A 22,281-nucleotide genomic window follows, 5' to 3' on the forward strand; every position below is an offset into this window, starting at 1 on the left:
TATTCTTTGATATCTTAAAGGGATGGTACAGTATTGGTGAAGATGAGAATTGGGCTTTTAACTTTTTTGCGAGATACCAAGAAAACACTTATGATATAGTACAGAGCATACCATTTTAAGAGGAATTCAATGTTTTATTTGATTATCGGGTTTGGAATGACTGAAACATCCAAAAACAAAGTAAAACAAAGCGATCGTAAATATAGTGTGGGTCCCACACTTTATTATAATCGCTCTTTTTTGGATATCTCAGCCATTTCAAAACCAATTTTCATCAAATAAACGTTGAACTCCTCATAGAATTACATGCTCTTTCATATTTCATAAGAGGTTTCTCATTATCTCACGAAAAAATGTTAGAAACCTGAAATTAGGTCTCAACCAAAACTATACGATCCCTTCAAATTTGTTAGTTTATCAATGTGTAGATATACTGTTCAATTGTGTTTTGTCAGTTACATACTTCCCGGTTAATTTTTTTTTTTTTTTTTTTTGATGACAAGTGATGACACCTTATGTGTTATTCCTTTGTATGGTGCACAAAAAGTGGGGAGGTTTCGCCGGCCATGAAAAGTACATTGTACATATTATAAAGTGGCTATGGCCTTGCCTCGGGTTTCATCCACTGGTTTCATCAGCTGTCAAGAAAAAAAAAAGCCTTACCCACACTGCTGAGTGATCTGGTGCGCAAACACACATACACACACACACACACACACACACACACACACACACACACACACACACACACACACACACACACACACACACACACACACACACACACACACACACACACACACACACACACACACACACACACACACACACACACACACACACACACACACACACACACACACACACACACACACACAACTTTAACCACGTTGTTTGTATCCTTTTTTTTTTACTTTTCTGCTGCCACTTCCGGGGGACAATGAGGAAGTGGGGGCATCCCAAGTGCATGATTAGACTAATGTATTTCTATGTATCATCCAATAAAAAAGTGCTGGCCCTTCCCCCCCCCCCCCTTCGGTTCCACCAGCCCTGCAACAAGCTTTATTTTGATGCTGGAGGTTTGATTTTTAAATCTCTTCTAAGGCAATGCTGTATGTGCACAGTGGAAGGACAACATTTTGTTTTGATTTCTGCACCATTGAATCCTTGCTTTCTTGCAGTAATAATACTAAAAAAAAAACAAACAAACACGCTTCTTCGGAGGTGTGCTTTGCAATAAACCTCATCAGGAACTAAAAATTCCTAAAAAACAAGTGATGGATGTGACATTCGTGATGGGTGGTGTGAATGATAGTGGTTGTCATGGTGACAATGTGATGGTTGTGTTGGTAATAAAGTGGTGATTTGATGGGTAGTGATGGTAGGGCCTACAAGTAATAGTGATGATGTGGTGGGAAGTGGTGGTAATATTGTGGTAATGGTAATTGAAATGGGTGATGATGTGATGGGTAGTGGTGGTAATAGTGGTGATGTGATGGTAGTGGTGGTAATAGCAAATGTAATGGTAGTGGTGATAATAGTGATGATGTGATGGGAAGTGGTGGTAATAGCTAGTGGTGATGTGATTGGTACTTCTGGTAATAGTTATGATGGGTAGTGGTGGTAATATTGATGATGTGATGGGTAGTGATGGTAATAGTGATGATATGGTGGGTAGTTGTGGTAATAGTGGAAATAGTGATAGTAGTGTTGGTAATGGGTGATAATAAGATGGGTAGCGGTGGTAATAGTGATTATGTGATGGGTAGTGATGGTAATTGGTGATGTGATGTTAGTGTGGTAATAGTGATGATGTGATGGGTATAGTGGTGGTAGTAGTGGTGATGTGATGGGTAGGGAAGTGGTGGTAATAGTAGTGATGTTATGGGCAGAGATGGTAATAGTGATGATGCGGTGGGTAGTGGTGGTAATAGCTAGTGGTGATGTCATTGGTAGTTCTGGAAATACATACTGTAGTTATGATGGGGAGTGGTGGTAATAGTGATGATGTGATGGGTAGTGATGGTAATAGTGATGATATGGTGGGTAGTTGTGGTAATAGTGGAAATAGTGATAGTAGTGTTGGTAATGGGTGATAATAAGATGGGTAGCGGTGGTAATAGTGATTATGTGATGGGTAGTGATGGTAATTGGTGATGTGATGTTAGTGTGGTAATAGTGATGATGTGATGGGTATAGTGGTGGTAGTAGTGGTGATGTGATTGGTAGGGTAGTGGTGGTAATAGTAGTGATGTTATGGGCAGAGATGGTAATAGTGATGATGCGGTGGGTAGTGGTGGTAATAGCTAGTGGTGATGTCATTTGTAGTTCTGGTAGTAGTTATGATGGGTAGTGGTGGTAATAAAGATGATGTGATAGGTAGTGATGGTAATAGTGATGATATGGTGGGTAGTTGTGGTAATAGTGGAAATAGTGATAGTAGTGTTGGTAATGGGTGATAATAAGATGGGTAGCGGTGGTAATAGTGATTATGTGATGGGTAGTGGTGGTAATTGGTGATGTGATGTTAGTGTGGTAATAGTGATGATGTGATGGGTATAGTGGTGATAGTAGTGGTGATGTGATGGGTAGGGAAGTGGTGGTAATAGTGGTGATGTTATGGGCAGAGATGGTAATAGTGATGATGTGGTGGGTAGTGGTGGTAATAGCTAGTGGTGATGTCATTGGTAGTTCTGGAAATACATACTGTAGTTATGATGGGGAGTGGTGGTAATAGTGATGATGTGATGGGTAGTGGTGGTAATAGTGATGATGTGATGGGTAGTGGTGGTAATAGTGATGAAGTGATGGGTAGTGGTGGTAATAGTGATGTGAAGGGTAGTAGTTTTTCGTTTTATTTCTTTTGTTTCAACCCAAAAAAATAAATACATAAAGATTGGCACGCGCCCAATGCATCCCCTCCCCTGGATCCGCCACTGCTATGATGATACTGTCGAAAGTCAAAAGGACACAGTACCATGAAAGTAATATTTACACCTATAGCATGTCCTTTCGGGTCATGTTTATCATATCAAAATGGACAGTTGCAAAGTAACCTCAATGACTTAATTCTATTTTACATAATTATTTCAAATAAAAGTATTCATTGAGCACGATCCCTTTTCATACTGTGGTTTATAGAGAGTACAATCAGAGGATCTCTCACTCTTAATGACATTTCTACTCTTCCTGTTTTGACGTCATTCTGTAGGATGTTACTTTAACTCAGGATTCACACAAGCATGCACATGTAGTACACACATGTACACACAAGCTATAAAGAGCACACACAAATACTAACAAACAATTATACACATCTATATACAAAATCAAGCAGAACTGTTCAGTATTTCATCGAAATAAATTCTGTATTTATATTTGTATGTTAAGTCAACAGTTGTGGCAAAAACAAAAAAAAACAGTAAGTACTATTAAAACTTTTGAATGTATCTATCTCCTTGGTCTGTGACAAAGTTTTATACAAGTAATTGCATTCACTGAATATTGCTTTATGGCATATCAAGGATTTACACCTAAATATACTCTGCAGCAAGTTCCTGTGCAGCAGGTTCCATCGCAGCAAGCCTTATAGCATTCCTCTAGGCCTTAGCGTGCCCTCTTTGGCACTCAGTCAATATTTCCAATAATTCTCTCTTGTCCATGGGATCTCAATACCAAAATGAAAAATAAAATATAGCATAGTTGGTTTGAATTGCATTAATACTGTAAAAGTGGAAATTTTCACGGTTGTTGAAATTTTCGCGCATTTCGCGCAACCAGAAACTACCGCGAAAATGAAAACACGCAAATATTTTTGCTAGACATATGTTCCTGTGCGTGATGTCTTGATTCCGCGGAATTAAAAACACGCGAAACTCTTCTTACCCGGCCAAGCGCGAAAAATTAGTCGCGCGAAAATATCCACTTTTGCAGTAAGCCATTGAGGATGAGCTCATTTTGCTATAACATCAATATGCTTTAGTCATATGCTCAAGTGTACTCAGGACCTGTCTTCAAAGGGTTAAGCAGCACAAACTGAGGTAAGTCAGTGTGGAATGATACCTCTCTGTAAACATCATGAGTGGCAGCTTACAGTCTTACTAATCTACAACTCATTAATATTCATCACTGCATGTGCATGCAACACAGGGGAGGATCCAGGAATTCCGTAAAAAGGGGCGCCTTTGCAAAATTAAAGGCCCCCTCCCCATTTTTTACTTCTCATTTCTTTTGTTTTGGCAAAAAATAAAGGGGGCATGCCCAGTAGGCTCCCCTCTGGATCCGCCACTGCAACATACAAGTTTACACTAATGTGATAGATTTTTAAAAAAAGCATGTCCACTGGCGATTCAAAGCATTTCTAATCTGGACTTCCCACTGGAGAGAAAGACAAGAGACCCGCGGGTCTAGCGCTCACCTGAGTATCGCAAGTTCACCTTTCACGCAGTCACTAATCTAAATTATTCACAGCTCTACAAAAATTTGACGAGGCATTCTCAAGTGGAAGATGAAAATGTACAATAAGGGCCCAATTTTTTCAAGATTCCTTAATTTGGGGGAATTGGGGCCCCCTGGGGCCCTCTGGGTGGGGCATGGTGCCCAGTTTGATAAATTGAGATCCTGACCACCTAGGGATGCTACCTGCCAAGTTTGACAAAAATCCATCATGAGGTTTTCAGGAAGAAGATGAAAATGTACAATTCAGGCCCCCATTTGGACCCTTCCAACCACCCCCCCCCCTACCCCCAAGAGGGGCACCCCTGGATCTCCTATGAACAAACTTGAAACTACAGTCATTAATGTACTCACTCATAGTATTATCTCAGCTCTATAACTTCTGATTCTAGAGAAGATTTTTAAAGATTCCTTCATTTGGGGGGTTTGGGCCCCCTGGGGGCCCCCTGGGCGGGGCATGGTGCCCATATTAACAAATTGAGATCCTAACCCCCTAGGGATGCTACCTGCCAAGTTTGGTGAAAATGGGTCATGGGGTTCTCAAGAAGAAGATAAAAATGTACAATTTAGGCCCCATTAGGACCCCTCCTAACCCCCCCCCCCCCCCCCCCCCCCGGGTCCCAAGGGTGGCACCCCTGATTCTGCCATGAACAAACTTGAAACTACAGTCATCAATGTGCTAACTCATAGTATTAACCTAGCTCTATCACTTCTGGTTCTAGAGAAGAAGATTTTTGCGGATTCCTTAATTTTGGGGGGTTTGGGCCCCCTGGGGGCCCCCTGGGTGGGTCATGGTGCCCATTTTAACAAATGGAGTTCCTAACCCCCTAGGGATGCTACCTGCCAAGTTTGGTGAAAATGGGTCATGGAGTTCTCAAGAAGTAGATGAAAATGTACAATTTAGGCCCCATTAGAACCCTTCCCCACCCCCCTCCCCTGGGTCCCAAGGGGGGCACCCCTGATTCTGCCATGAACAAACTTGAAACTACAGTCATCAATGTACTAACTCATAGTATTAACTTAGCTCTATCACTTCTGGTTCTAGAGAAGAAGATTTTTACAGATTCCTTAATTTTGGGGGGTTTGGGCCCCCCTGGGGGCCCCCTGGGTGGGGCATGGTGCCCATTTTAACAAATTGAGTTCCTAACCCCCTAGGGATGCTACCTGCCAAGTTTGATGAAAATCGGTCATGGGGTTTTCAAGAAGAAGATGAAAATGTAAAAAGTTTACGCACGACGCACGACGGACGACGCACGACGGACGACGGACGACGGACGACGGACGACGGACGACGGACGACGCACGACGCACAACGGACGCCGGACGAAGGGCGATCGCAATAGCTCACTTGAGCCTTTGGCTCAGGTGAGCTAAAAAGGTAAGCCAGTTATGAATTTGAAAATACAAATGCCACAAATATATATGCCAACTAATTCCCATAAAATGCCACTTTTACTGTGTGCCTGAGGCTAATATGAATACATGCAAATGTAGAAAAATTATGCTTCTTTGCCATTGTTTGATTGATTTCTGAAAGACAATTACACTTGCTGATGGTATGAAAAGACACACACATTTTATCCTACTGTACTATGAGAAAGATAAATATTTCTTGAATACACAAGTTATTCCACTGCTTTTAAAAGTGGTTTTTTTAAATAAAATCACAATATTCTAGTCTTCAATTACTTTTAGAGTGATAATTTTGAGGCTTCTACTACATGAGCAGCTTGTAGATGTACATAAATGTAACAGTACCTTCATTTTTAGAACTTGTATATTAGCACCCTGCATCAGTTGCACATTTGCTCTCTTGTGCTATGTGTAGCCTACACACCAAATCTTCCGTACATTTACAATTACTAATTGGCAGCATTATGCAGTTTCTCTCATGCTTACTTGGTTTTTCTGATATCAGGCCCATTCTCACACTAAAAAGTGTGATTCAAATCACAATTCAAATCACACTTTACTGTGTTCTGGATCTCACATGTATAGGATATAAATTGCAATCCAAATTGCACTGGCACACGAAGAAAAACCACAACCCAAATCACACTGGATCACAAAGAACAACCGCAACCCAAATTGCACTGGTTCAAGAGAAGCCACACGATGTCATATTCCTTCCAGAATCCTTCATGAATTTTGCTGCTGATACAATACAATAATCTTAAAGGGGACCTCCGGATGATTTTCAGATTTTTACATTTGAACAACTATAAACTAGTTACACTGAGAACAGAGTTTCAGAATTTGTGATAATTGGGATGATGAATAAGAAGATTTTCAAAATCTAGAACAAATTGAAATGAACAAGGATGATGACATGGCAGAGTCACCATAAGAATGCATGAGTTGGGGCTCAAGGAAGCAGAACAAAAGAAGAAGACACGCATAGATTATTCACAGGTGAACTTGCAAGCAAGTGGTATTGTAATGGCATTACACTGCTACATTTCTGAAATTTGTGAACCTCCTATGTCATCATCCTTGTTCAGTGTAATTCGTTTAAGGTTTTTCAAAGTATTGTTTCTCTGCTCAAGAACCACAATAAATTCCACAGATCTATACATGGACTTTTCGACTTATGTACTACATGATGTGAAATTATGAAAATCGTCTAGAATGTCCCTTTAAGACTGAAGGATGTAGCTTGACCCTTTACATCAAAAAATATAATTGCTTAGCTTTTTCATCACCATTCTGTAGTCCTGCCAAACTTCACCTCATTGTAGATCTTAGCAAGCCCACATGGGTGTGGCAATGTTCCTCAGACCAATAGGATTGCCAATGTGACATAATTGAGAGTAATAATATGAGGATATGGCTAATCTGTGTTCATTTGCTATTATTTATCAGACGTCTGTGCTTGGCAGCAGACAGAGTGCAGTAAACGGTACACAGAAGAAAATGCAAGAAAATCATTCACATCTATCAAACTTTTAAAAGAGGAATCCACCCTCAAAAATGAATAAAATTCAAAAGAAATAGAAAAAATATTACCGACAGAATGATAAAAAAAGACAAAACTCAGATAAGAAATAAGTGACCTTTTGAAATTTCACATTTTTTCAAAAAAAATAAAACCTCTTGACCAGTCTTTATGAATATTCAAATCAGCAACCTGATGATGTCATGCCTCACAATTTCTTATTCATTTCATATACATAGAAGACAAATATGTCATATTTGAGTTGCATAAATATTTAACATGTCTTAATCCATCAAAAATAAAAAAGGAACAAATGCTAACTCTGATATATCTTGGTATGGGATCATGTTTTTACATGTATTGCCCAAAAAAAAAAATACATTTTTTTTTTCATTTCATACATAACATACATGTATTTACAATGAAACATTGTAAGGGTATGACATTATCAACTCGCTCATTTGAATATTCATAAGGACTGGTCAAGAGATGTTTTCCAAAAAAATTGTAAAAATGTCAAAATGTCATAACTTCCTTATTTCATATCCGATTTTTGTCATTTTTGCATCATTCTATGGGGAATATTTTTCTCTTTCTTTTCAAGCTTATTTACTATTGGGGTGGATTTCTTCTTTACAGTCAGCATCTTATAGTCCCCTCAAGTACAGAAGATATAATTTGCATCAGTCTTCTTCCACACATAAGACAGCCATTGAGAAATATTCTACATTTTTGGTACATACAAAGCTGTGTCTTGCAATGACATTCACACCACTACAAATTATTTCTCAACCAAGGTATATAGTTCAATTGACATTTAAAAAAATGACGAAACAAAACATGTCATGAAAAAGTCATGAAAAAACAAACAAACACACAGATATACAATTTACATACTAAAACTATTCCTGAACAGACACATTAACAGTAAATCAAATCATTGATAAAAATGGTGTACATACATTATGTACATCATACAATTTAGAAGACATGTAAATCATTTCCAGTTTTAACTGCAGGATAAAATTTCAGAATAGTACAAGGCACTATAATCGTACACTTCATACAAAATATTTCATATGGACATAAACATACATCTCTTCAAAAAAAAAGCCAGTTTTATGATGCACATTGTACTGGAAGGTAAAGAAAATGGACTGATCAGAGATAGAAAGACTTGAAGATTTGAAAGATGAAAAAATATTAATTTTTAAAAAATCTGTTTGCTTCCCTGAAACAATTTGCAGTGCATAATGAATTATTCTATTTTGATAAAAATGTCATCATACAAATACCATTGAGTAGAGCTACAAACAACACAATGCAGAACTATCATGATGTTGTTGTTTTGTTTTTGTTACTCTATGATTGACGTTCATTTGGCAGTTTTTAAATCTCAACAACTATAATCACCTTATATGTTTGAAAGATTGCAATGATTGAAAGATAAACTTGAATACATCAAATCACATGATAGCAATATAACTCCTGTATTCGGAATGTGTTACAAGGTATATATAGTTTGAAAGACATTTCAAATTTCAAGGTCAGAATTATGGCAATGATTTCAGAATTATGATAATTGATCACATACAAGATTGTCAAAGAGTCCACTACTGGAATTAAAAATCATTGTGATGATTACAGCACATCTAGTGATCACATGACTTTGTTAAAAAAAGAAAGAAAAAAAACTCCATCTCCATGGACCAGATTTTTTTTTTTCAACTACGCACTCAATCTCATATTTTTCTGCTAATGATGGGCACCTTGAAAAGAATGGTCTCATTATACTTTGGAGGCATAATTTCAAAGATACTTACAACATACTCCAAAATGTTTGAATTACAGTGAATGAATAAAATGGCTCATGAGTGAGTGGGTGGAGATAGTTCTTTGTAAATATTCAAGATGTCTTCAACAAAGTCACACAAAATATTCCATCATGTAGTTATGTTACCGTGGCATCTCATGGCATATAAATGTTATCAGATGCCAAAGTGAAAATGCCTATTTTTGTGGTAAATCAACATGATAAAAAACTGGCACATGTGTATTCCAGAATTTCACAAATGGCAGTATTTTTGTACATCATAAAACATTTCATTAGTACCTGAAATAATCTTATAATGGTATCATCTCCGTTACAAGTCTGTGAAAGTATCAACACTGCAAAGTATCTGAAATTTAAAATATCAGATTCTACAGTACAAAGATCCTCATAATATAATATATTTGCAACAAAACTTCTCACCCACATATTCATTCCACATTATTTGTATACACCACAATTGCAACAATTTGTACTTAGTACTTTTCACATTCAATAAAGACAGTACAAATATTAAAGTATTCTATTAAATATATGCTATGCACCACAAATCTTGCTGGCATTTGGTATGTAGCCAGGGTCAAATGCAGCAGATGACTGCCAGCAGCTATCGATAGAACAGCTTAACCCATCCAGGATGGACTGATTAGACTACAACACGCATTTCCTATAGGCACGTGCCCTCAAAGAGGTAAGAAAAGTCTGTGACCTTGTATTGATCTAACACCGTGAATCAGGTTTTACTGGCAGCACATTTGATATCAAATAATCACTGTGATCACTGGCCATATGCAGTGTAAACATGCTGTGGCATACTTGCAGCAAAAGAGTTTGCATACATTTAGAGAGAAATGGCCAGCCGTGCAGCTAGTACTTCTTCTTTTCCTTGAATGGCCACAAGTACCTGGTTGATACCATTTGCTGACCATTGCTAGTTACCTGGGGCAAATCACGAGGGGTCAGCATTATTCACCAATTTTCCTTGTGTGGATGGGTAGGGAACCACTTCACCGGGTTAAACACCCTGCTCTTTGCGATGAATGAATGAGGTAGGTTCTTTTACGTGCATGAGTCGTGACTCTCTCACACACGGGACCTACATTTGATGTCCTATTTGAAAAACAGAGTGTTTTGCTTCTTATAAGAGGGAATGGGATGATTACACACAACATTGCTCAGTGAGACTTGTGAATCAAGTCTGGGTCCTTTATGGCTGGATAGCCCATATTGAACTGAACTAGCTGGTCTTTCATGGGATCCGGCTGTATGTGTTTATACAGGGCTTACCACTTCATCGAGCTATGCAACTTACATACTTGCTATGAATGAATGACCCTGAATCTGCAGGCAGACGTGATACCAACTGAGCCAAATCACTGCACTTTGCATTTAGTAAAACAAATGCATAGCTAGCCATCTTTGCTAAGGGCACGAACACTTCCAGCTTGCTATTGTGCAGTAATACATTGTAACAAGAACTAGTAAGAACAAGAAGCATTGCACCGTTAGTAAAAGATGGTTAGTCCTACACCCAGTTATTACTGCTTCACTTTGTGCATCTATAGCAATTGAAAAGAAAAAGCATCTAGTAAATTTACCAAATGTTAATAATCATCTGAAATATATGTAAAATTATGGATTTCTGACTAAAATTTGTCCACCATTCTATAAAACAGATGATGCTCATGTCTTCTTGTATTTAGGTAGGAATAGTATGCACACGGTAACTATGGAATCCAGTATATGGCCCCTGGGTGCAGCCAAATGGAAAAACCATTCAAAATTAATTCCACGCACACAATTTATTGTGACACATAGACACATAGAGACGTGCTTTTCCCTGCTTGACTAACTAGCTCATAAGTTATTAAATGGAGAAAAGTTTCCCCTATGTTACCCATCACACTGGAGGAGATGTGCAAATAAATGTATGTAGTCTCAGCCCTGACATGTCTGATAAAAAGCATGACTCACATACATGGTATGGTGATGATCACCTCACTGGCCCAACAAAAAGCAAATGTTTTGGTCACAAGTACACAAGTATACAAGATACAATTTCCAGCCTGCTTTTCAGCAGGAACTCTTGAATTTGCTTTGAAAGAAGGTGTCAAGTCATTTTCATGTTACTATATCTGTCTACACTGTTTTGCAGATTTTTCAAGTCTGAAGTGACTTGTATGCCCCAGAAGATTTCAGCTGGTGGACGGCAAGCTGGAATGACGGCTAAGAATAAAGTAGGCATGATCACAAAGATGGCAGCGGTCTCCACGATGCTCCTCGTACAATCTCATGGCAAAGCCATTGTCTCCTGTCCTAGCATGCATTGCAAAGACGTACATCACATCAAACATGCTGCAATGTTGCCGAAGACCTTTTTCGGCAAGAAGCCTGTCAACATCTTTCCAGTTTCTTATTTTATCCCTATTTATTTTTTTCATTGATGTGTCATAGTACTTCTGGAATAAATTCTTCAAACACTTTATGATGATGTCGCGTGTGGACTCATCAATATTCATTGACCACTGGTGATCTTTCTCAGCGACTTCTTGACCAGCCTTTACAAACGGAGTGCAGCACCCTAAACTTGTGTCAGAGACTTGTCCATCTCGCAGAGGTCCTCTACTCCCTTGAAAAGGTTGATGACCTTCAGTGTCTGTGGACAAATCATCTTCAAAGTTGCCTCCAAGTGGAGCAACACCTAGGAATGAGAGAAGATAGAAGACCATTACACTTTTTTCATCAGAGAAAATATTCTTTAGATAGGCCTACCAAACATACACATAACCTTTTTTAAGACTCTCAGTGGGACCAACAGACCATGTAAATGATTCATCATCAATTGGCAAATACCAAGCTGGATATACAGTATTTGTAGGTTTGTGTGTTTTGCTGTTGTTGTTACTTGTATTTCTTGATGAGTTTTTTTGTAGAAAAGTTCATATCTTAAGCCCGCCGCACACTATACGATTTTGCCCCGATTCACCGGTCTTAAGACCTTAAGACTAGAAGTGTGACGTCACAGTCTTGCAATTTTCTAGTCGTATGACTGGTCTTAGCGCCAGTCGTAGAGATTTGACATGTTGAATTTCTACGACTGGTCGTAGGCTTTCAGCCATTCACAATGCAGTAAAATGCAAGCGCACGCAGTGCGCACTGCGCGCGCTTTACAGTCGGGTCGTATAGTGTGCGGTGTCCGGTCGTACGACTGGTCTTAAGACCCAGCTTGGCTTAAGACTTTAAGACCAGTCTGATCGTGTAGTGTGCGGTGACCTTTACACATTTAAAAGTATACCAATGTACTCATACTGCAGTAAAATCTTCTGAGTCTCTCAGGAACTACCTATAATATTGAGTCTTCCAGGAAACAAGACATCCTAAACTGTACTACCTGTAACACCAAGCCTCCCTCCACCTCTAATACCTGCAACACCGAGTCTCCCTCCATCTGTACTACCTGTAAAACTGAGTCTACCTCCATCTGTACTACCTGCAACATCGAGTCTCCCTCCATTTGTACTACCTGTAACACCAAGTCTCTTAATCTGTACTATCTGCAACACTGAGTCTCCCTCCATCTCAACTACCCGTAATACTGAGTCTCCCTCCATCTGTACTACCTGTAACACCAAGTCTCCCTCCCTCTGTACTATCTGCAACACCAAGTCTCCCTCCATCTGAACTACCCGTAATACCGAGTCTCCCTTCATTTGTACAACCTGTAACACCGAGTCTCTCTTCATCTATACTACCTGCAACACTGAGTCTCCCTCCATCTGAACTACCTGTAACACCAAGTCTCCCTCCATTTGTACTACCTGTAACACCGAGTCTCTCTCCATCTGGTCTTCCTGCAACACCAAGTCTACTTCCATCTGCACTATCTGCAACACCCAGTCTCCCTCCATCTGAACTACCTGTAACACCGAGGCTCCCTCCACTTGTACTACCTGCAACATCGAGTCTCCCTCCATCTGTACTACCTGTAACACCGAGTCTCTCTCCATCTGTACTACCTGTAACACCGAGTCTCTCTCCATCTGTACTATCTGCAACACCAAGTCTACCTCCATCTGTACTACCTGCAACACCAAGCCTCCCTCAATCTGTACTACCTGCAACACTGAGTCTCCCTCCATCTGTACTACCTGTAACACTGAGCCTCTCTCCATCTGTACTACCTGCAACATGGAGCCTCAATCCACCCGTAATATCCATGACACTGAGTATCCCTCCAAATCAGACTCACTCAACTTTGCTGAATTAAACATTGAGGCTCCCTCCTTACCAGACTCTCTCACCTGCAATACCTGTAACAGAGTTTCCCTCTAAACCACACTAACTCACTTGTACTACATGAACACCGAGTTCCCTCCAAACCACACTAACTCATTCGTACTACATGAACACTGAGTTCCCTCCAAACCACACTAACTCAATTGTACTACATGAACACTGAGTTCCCTCCAAACCACACTAACTCATTCGTACTACATGAACACTGAGTTCCCTCCAAACCACACTAACTCATTCGTACTACATGAACACCGAGTTCCCTCCAAACCACACTAACTCATTCGTACTACATGAACACTGAGTTTCCCTCCAAACCACACTAACTCAATTGTACTACCTGAACACTGAGTTTCCCTCCAAACCACACTAACTCACTCGTACTACATGAACACTGAGTCTCCCTCCAAGCCAGACTCACTCACCTTTACTACATGTTCCTCCACTGGTACTTTCTACCTGAAATATTGAGTTTCCCTTCAAACTAGACTCACTCAACTGTACGAACTGAAACAGTGAGTCTCCCTCCAAACCAGATGAACTCAACTGTACTATCTGTTACATCCAGTCTTCCTTACACATTCCCTTGTACCATCTGTAATAAGTCTCCCCCTCATACCAGACTCCGTCACCATTAACACCTGTAACACTGAGTCTCCCTCCAAACCACAATAGCTCACTTGTACTACATGAACACTGAGTCTCTCTCTAAACCAGATTAACTAAACTGTACTACCTGTAACATCCAGTCTCCCTTATACACTCACTTGTACCATCTGTAATAAGTCTCCCTCCATACCAAACTCACTCACCTGTGGTACAGAATGTCTCTTCTCTGAGAAGCCTGAAGTCATCTCCTTCTTGTATCTTGAGCTGAACAACCTGAGTCATGCATGGGATGAGTCCCTCACACTGGTATCTACCATCATGGAGTTCCTCCTCCTGGGAAATATTGACCTTAACAAAGAGACGGTAAGATTCTGGCAAAGTGTCTTGAAGCTGAAGGGTTGCTGCGTCGTCTTCTGGTTGAATAGGAAGAAATGTTGGGGCTGAAAAAGAAAAGAAACCTTGTATGAAAATCTTGTTGACAACAGAATACAAATTCTGACTGTATATACAAGATAAAATTCACATTGTAACATCTACCACATTATAACAATCACACACACAAAGACATTTAACAAGGTATTTGCCAATAGTTTAAATACATCACAGTAAATAAATCTTGGGGGGGGGGGGGTTGGGAGACAAAGATCCAAAATCAGAGAATCTATTAAAAAATGTTCTCTACAGCCAATGATAAGTGATATTAAAGGCATGATATACCATTGCAGATGAAACAAAAACCCGCATCAGTGCTTTAAAATAGTAGGAAAATGTGAGTTAGAGATAGAAATAACCACTGTAAAAATTTGAATTGGTAGAATTGATGTTAAGTACTGTTAAATATACAAAATGTGAACAATAGTTATAATAAAAATGTTTCCAGACTAAACTGTCTACAGTTATGGTTTAATTAGAAAAAATAGTGATATCTCCTTATATTTTAGGCCTTATTGCAAACATTTTATATGGTAGGAGGTTTTGTGATATAACTGACCAACAGATATGCATCAAAAGTGATATCTTGAACATCTTTTAAGTCACTGCTCCCAAAGGTAAACAGGACCCTTAAGCTATAAAGTTAGGGCAATGAGTAAGTGGATTGGTGACTGTAGAAACTTTTCAAGTTTGTTTATGGCAAAAACCATCACAATACACACTTACAGTTACAAAACCTGAACACTTGTTAAGATAAAAACTCTTTGCCCTGGTAGTAGGGGGCCTCATGTTGTGTTTATGCTTTATGGGCTTACATTTGGTTTGAGTGACAGATGACCATGTCCATTCTATCCTTGATGAGTGACCGCCTCTTGCTGTGCCAAGTTCAACACGATATTTGAGGTTAGGTCTCAGACCAGTGAACTCTCTTTCTTCTGTTGTTATCAGTCTAGGCTGTCCAATCCAATGTGGGTCATCTCCTTGTAGCTCACCAATCCTAGAGTAAAACATCTTTTTATCCTCAGGACACTCCACTCTCACTGAGGTAACTGACTCAGTCACTTTCAAACCTAGATATAGGGGTCAAAGGTGAGGAAGAACAAAAAGTGTAAACAGAGGGACAACTTATCTTAAGATCCACATGAGATTATTCTTTAGTTCTCTTTCCTTGAAAAAAAAACAAAAAAACACCTTGACCGATTCAAAAACTGCTTTCTGATTCTGTGACAATACAATGACCTATTGAAGCAATGCAAAGTTCATATTCAAGTGATATCAAGTAGGCTGCAAGTGTGAATTACCCTGTGTGTTATAATGAGTATAGTCCAAAGAAATAGTATTTTATTGCAATTTATACACTACACAAAAGGAGATAAAGATTCACTCATGGGCTTATAATCAAAGATTCTGAAAGTGGCCAGGCTTTGATGACTTTCTTACTTACAGTTCATTTTGAGAGTCTTGACAAAGATCTTTTTTCCTCTCTGATTTCTACTTCTCCTGCCTTGAGTTTGCCTCCAGATATCAACCCGGTCAGTCCAGTGAAAGTCTGGGATATGGAGCTGGGAGTTGCGATGGTCATCATCACTTGAAACTGTCCAAAGTGTTCATGTTTGCCAAAAATTGAAACATAAAGAAAATATTTAATACATTTATCATTGTTTTGTCTCAAGCTTGGTTTCTGGCTGCTTCTGTTTCTGTCATTACTTTCAATAGGAAATTAAAACATTTTGATCATCAATGGACTGTTTTTGTAATACATCAAAGTTTAGTGCATGCTTCTCTAGTAAAAACATCAGGAGTTCTATCTGAAGCAACACCTTTGATTCCCAGATGAGCAGCAGCCTGAGATCACAATTCTGTCATTCAACTGTAAAGGGGCAAACAAGACAGGAAGCCTGACCCCTAATTACTGTGCCCATGTCATCCCCACCAAGACTAGTAAACATTCCATAGTTCATAGAATGTGCAGATTTACCAATGTTATGTCAAATGTTGTTATTGGGAAAACAGTAAAATTGTAGAACTTGACTTAATAGGATCCTTGAGCTTAAGAATTTTTTTATAGCATGAATTCAGTAAAGTTCTGCCACAGTTTGCATTTCTATTCCATGAAACTAAACATAGATATGAGATGATGCGGTCAAATTTTTAGTGATACTGAAAAGGAAGCAATCATTCACTCCAGTCTACTGATGTGAAGAGACTCTTCAAGTCCCTGCTACAAAGCGCTTCCTTCCAGTGACTTTCATGCAAGGCAAGTCAGGAAATACTTAATCATCCTCCATCCCCTAATTTCTTAGACATGCACTAACTATACAATGAAGAGCAAATTTGTATAATCTGAGATTTATCCATTCTGAAACTTACTTATCCACTCTCTGTCCTTCTTGTTTAGGCAAAGCCTACTCAGCGGTCCTTCAGCTACCTTCTCCACAATTATCTTCCTACAATCTGAAGTCCACAGACATTGAAGACCAAGGATGCTCACACTTTTAAAGTCACTGGTTTCCATGGTAACAGAATTTTCTGCCGGAGAGATAGATGATACCATTATTAGTCTGTGTCGGGCATGGTGGAGAACCAAGAATGGACATCACATGATCATGATTCTAACTTGACAACTTTCAGCATGCCTCTTACTCTCTTTCTTTCATTCAAGCCTCACATCTTTCAAAATCACTACATAAAATATGCATTTTTCTGCCACTGTAAAATAAGGAATGTTTGTGTGCATTTTGACTTTGCAAATTTTGCATGAGCAAGATTGCAAAATCAAAATGCATGGAAAATAGGCCTATGTATTGAATGCCAGAGGCAATTGGCAAAAATTTCCTGCCACAAAAAAGGCCATCATTTCGATGATAACTTACAAAAATTTCATGGTGCCAAGATATCTTGCTTTACATTATTCCACAAAATTTCTCCCAGCTTTTAACCTTTCCAAGTTATTAATACTGGTAAACAAATAAAATAGAGTATCAAACAGTTAACACAGGGGTTCTAAAGAATATTCATACTCTTTTCAAAACCTGACTTAATGAACATATTTTTCATACAAATTATCAAAGATTAATACAGTGAAATTTGAGTTTCTTCACTCGTATAACACATTTATATTGTTTGCAGCATTTTGCATTACTGGAGAAGAGAAATCAACATTCTTAGAGAAAAACAGATTAAGATGAAGTTTGTAACAGTCTAGTTTGCAAACAGCCTTCATATTACATGAGCTAACTTTTTTTCTATCATAACTGTTCTGTAACAAAAACTCAGGATAATTACATGTTGTGCCCACATAGGTGTATCATGTCTAGTCAATACCACATAGTATCTAAACCCTGCAATCACATAGTCTTCATTTTCTTTTGATGATTGCACTTTCAATGTACATCTGCAATCCCTGATTAAAGTAGCTTTAATGACTAGAATAATATCAGACAAAAAGTGATGATATGGTACAGAATAAAATGTTCTGCAATCTTATATTTCACATTTTTTCCCTATTACAATACCATTAGCCACAATCACAGACACGTATCATATGCAAAGTAGATAAAAGGTAAGAGTATCTACTAGACCTGCACAGCAATTTTCATTATATTTCTCTCCTTCGCTTTTTTTAAAAAGAACTTATTAAAGAAAAACTTGTATCTTTCACATGAAATTATTTCTGTTTTGTAATCATTGGCAATAACAGCTTTGAGAAGATGGGTTTTTAGTTGCTAAATTAATTACCAAGAGCAAGATTTTACTGCATTATTCTGTGGAAATCAAGAGGAGGGTGTTTGAGTGATACTGTATATGCCGAGTATTTCGCGAGGTTTTTATTTCTGCGAATTTCGTGTGTCAGGTGCTGTTCGCATAACTAAAGACACGGGAAAATATTGACTCTCATCAAGCTATGAGTGTGACATACGCATATATACATTTCTCCACTCAGTACAGAACCGCACAATCACGAATTTAACCACTCGCTAAATCGTTATGAAGTTCCGATTCGCAAAAAATTTAGACTCACAAAATATATGGCGTATACAGGAATAGCATCACTTTATTTGATTTGCATGGAAATGTAAGATGCACATGTGGTTGTAGTTCTTCATAACTTACAAAAGCTGTTCAGCAAAATCGTCCACGATTTTAAGATAGATCATCAAAGATATCAGAGTAACCAAAGAGCAATCTGTTGTAAATCTAGACATGTTGTTGTTATGCTGACAGTAATCTGACTCATTTTATACGACAGCATGCACAGACTTGTTTCCGACTTGTTTTGATCTGGTATCTTATTTCTGACTGGTCAGTTATATACTGACCACTTAACGGGATGGTGGCAGTCTCTCCATCAGGTGACTGGACGCTTGACCGTCTCTTCCTGCAGCACATGACAACTGCAGCCAATACCATGCACACAAGTATTGTTATGATGACTGCTAGTATCACAGGCACTGTATATGAGAGAATAAAAAAGAGATGATACTGTTTAGATAATTCATTGGTTGAATAATGACTCTATGATGCATGTAGCATGGTCAGAATATTGTCAGACTTATATTAAAGGGTGTGTACAGTTTTAGTCAAGGTGAAGATTTAGCTTTCAACGTTTTATGAGATATTCAGAAACCCCTCTATGAGATGTCAAAGAGCATGCTGTTTTAAGGGGTATCAAAAGTTTATTCGATGAAAATCGTTTTTGAAATAGCTGAGATATCCAAAAACAAGGTGAAACAAAGAGATCCTAATAAAGTTGTGGCATGTCGCCTTTTATTATTAGCACTTTTTTTGATATCTCAGCCATTTGAAAACCAATTTTCATCAAATAAACATTGATTCCTTCTTAAAATTACATGCTCTTTCATATTTCATAAGAGGCTTTTCATTATCTCACTTAGGAATGTTCAAAACATGAATCCCTACCTCAACCAGTACTGTACAGTCCCTTTAATCAATGGAATAGATCAAGACAATCGTTTGAAGATACAGTAAAATTGAGTTGCCTGCAGTACTATGTACAGCATGATTCATATCTTTTTTAAAGATGGCTTGTAAAAAGGAAAAGAATGTTTTTGTTTTTAAATTAGATTTAACTCCTATTTAACTAACAAGCACAAAAGATCTTTGAATGTGTTGAAAGTGATAACATAGTCCCGCCTACAGACATCTGTGTAAGTGCTTTCCTTCTATATTCATAAAAAAGGTATTGTCAAAATTTCATAAACAAAAAATATATTGTATTGCAATAATTATGTAAACCATGATATATGTCTTACAATTTCACATAATGAATGATATGAATACATAATTTTATCATAAAGTGTTTGATTATAATATAAATCATATCATATGGCTCATGGTAGATGGAGAATGAAATATAGACTGGAAATCCTTAAATCTCCTCATGGGTAGTGAATGAATTTTTACATCTAGAGGACATGGATACATGGCACTGATGTACCACCATTCGTTGGTGTATGTACATTGTTTTCACAATGCATAAACAGAACTACACCTTTCTTGTAGCTTCCTACTGCTAATATTTGTGGTCATGAATGAACCAGGGTAAAATCACTTAGATGTATACAGTAACTTATTTCCTAATCCCTTTGCAAAAATTTAAAAATAAACAAAATTAAAATGAATTGGCCCATTAGCAGTGATCTAGATGGTTGTATGTGCTCCATAATGATTTTCTATCAGATACTGCTTGGAAAATCTTGATATCACACATTCCAGAAGTCTGTAATGAGTCCTGCTGAATGGAATGGAATTTCATGGTTGACTGAAAAAGAAAATATGTGACATCATATTCTTCCATATAAAAAAAAAAAAAAAAAAAAAACTATTTTGGAAAATTCTGACGTCATGAATTCCACGAGTCTTACAATGAACCTGCTATCTGCAGCCAGCCAGACACAATACCATTGACATGGTTGTGTGATTAACACTGTTGGCAAAGAAGAAGAAAAAAAAAACTCAAAAAAATGTATATGTTATGGTTTGATCACTGTAACATTTGGCTCTTTTGATTTTTGTGCTTTTTGTGGATTTTGGCGAAATGGATGTTTGATATGGATTTTCTGCATGCTGTAAACTTGTCAAATGGGCAATCAAGAACTTCTCCTAGAACCTATTGGGGGCAAGTAACTTGCATTATATTCTACCATTCAAAAAGGTAGCATGAACAGGGAAGAGACAGCTGACAAATGGAGCTGAGTTCAAACACATCAAAACAGCATGCTTTTGAATTAGCTGCATTTTTTTTAAGGAGTGAAATATACAATAACCCTGGGTTTCTTAAATTGCAAGGTACGTTGGCAGGATAGCTGGAAGAATGTTGGAATAAAGGAACTGAAACTCATGCTTACTGAGGGGTGACCACAAATTCTGTTTGGTGTCAGTACCAGTAGTAGACGTCTTTCCATCAGTAGTTCCTACCAGGACTTCTCCTGAAGGTGATGGGCTGGGTGTGGGTGTGGGTGATGGTGATGGTGATGGTGAAGGGCTGGTAGGGGATGGGACTAGGGAAAGCAAGAGGGAGACAACAACAAATACATTGTACTCAAAGAGATGCCTAAATAGTGATGACAAAACAAATTCAACCCTCTGTTCACAAACAAAACATTCATAACAAAACTTGATGAAGAAACGTCTTATAAAATCTTCCTTAAATAGCCTTGATGGTTCAGACATATATCTCAACTGATAACAACAACAACAAAATCATTGTATAGATGCACAGTGGCAAATTGCACATGTTACAGTCATGATTGCTGCAAGCCCCTGTACAAATGAGAGGTAAGGTTTACCTTTCACGAGTGCTCAGTTAAACCCTGCCCAGTTGTACTGTTTTATGATTGCAATACATTCAGACACACACGGAACGGTGATTCATTATTAAGTTTGAAGCAATGTTTTGACCCCCACTTTGTTATATGATATTTCACTTAAAGATGTTTCATTAGTTATCTATCCTGTAGCCACACCATTTGGAATAGCTACAAATTGTACATGTATGTAAACCATTTTTGGTAGGCTCTTCAACTTTTTGTTTGTGTGTGTCTGAACACCTGAAAAGTGATTGAGTGCTACTGTAAAATGGGTCATTTTGGATGTCAGGAATCTCTCTCAAAGAGTCAATGTACCATTGTCATGGACAAAATTTTCATGCTATGGCATGGGGGCATACTAGCAATAATTAACTTGTTGAGGACGAGTTCACAGTATACTCGGGCAAGCATCCATGGGAAAAAATCAAACTGTCCTCAACGGGTTAATGAACATGCATTAAAATTGCACTCACATGCAACTTTGGAATCTCTTCATCGACTTATGGCAATCTAGCCATGCAACTTTCAAACGGGGGAAAATAATACAATACACATGTGACTTAACAACAAAAATTGTTTCAAGATTGGTTCACTTCTCATCTGTTGAATGGTCTTGTAACCAAACCTTCAAAATACCAAAGCATTTCACAGCACACCTGGCACTGTCATACTCTAAGACTGGGTTGTTGTTGTTGTTTTTTTCTTTGCATTTTGCATGACATGAAACTAGCATAAAAATAAAAGCAGGCCAACTTAATGCATATTTTGCTTTTTGTTATTTGCAGCTTTCTTCACATTTGCCGGTCCTGTAGCATGTCATGCAGACCAGTTACATCTTGCCATTATCATAATTTTTGTTTCCAAAGCCCTCAGCTGCCGTTGGAGCAGAGGGCCGT

General features: G+C 38.3%; 1 protein-coding gene across 1 annotated transcript in view; it reads right to left on the reverse strand.

Moving 5' to 3' along the window:
- Nucleotides 1-11,416: 11,416 nt before the first annotated feature.
- Nucleotides 11,417-22,281, reverse strand: part of LOC139736017 (uncharacterized) — a 46,208-nt gene continuing 35,343 nt past the window's right edge. Inside the window, exons 5-11 of the mRNA XM_071646763.1 lie at nucleotides 20,994-21,076; nucleotides 18,875-19,006; nucleotides 16,926-17,084; nucleotides 16,000-16,149; nucleotides 15,371-15,625; nucleotides 14,327-14,563; nucleotides 11,417-11,922 (exon numbers count right to left, since the gene is read on the reverse strand). Of these exons, the coding sequence (XP_071502864.1) occupies nucleotides 11,417-11,922; nucleotides 14,327-14,563; nucleotides 15,371-15,625; nucleotides 16,000-16,149; nucleotides 16,926-17,084; nucleotides 18,875-19,006; nucleotides 20,994-21,076 (1,522 nt within the window). The remainder of the gene's footprint in view (nucleotides 11,923-14,326; nucleotides 14,564-15,370; nucleotides 15,626-15,999; nucleotides 16,150-16,925; nucleotides 17,085-18,874; nucleotides 19,007-20,993; nucleotides 21,077-22,281) is intronic.

Source organism: Diadema antillarum, unplaced genomic scaffold, assembly GCF_040938485.1.
Source record: "Diadema antillarum isolate AM-2024a unplaced genomic scaffold, OU_Dant_1.0 seq00000619_RagTag, whole genome shotgun sequence".
Lineage (NCBI taxonomy): Eukaryota > Metazoa > Echinodermata > Echinoidea > Diadematoida > Diadematidae > Diadema > Diadema antillarum.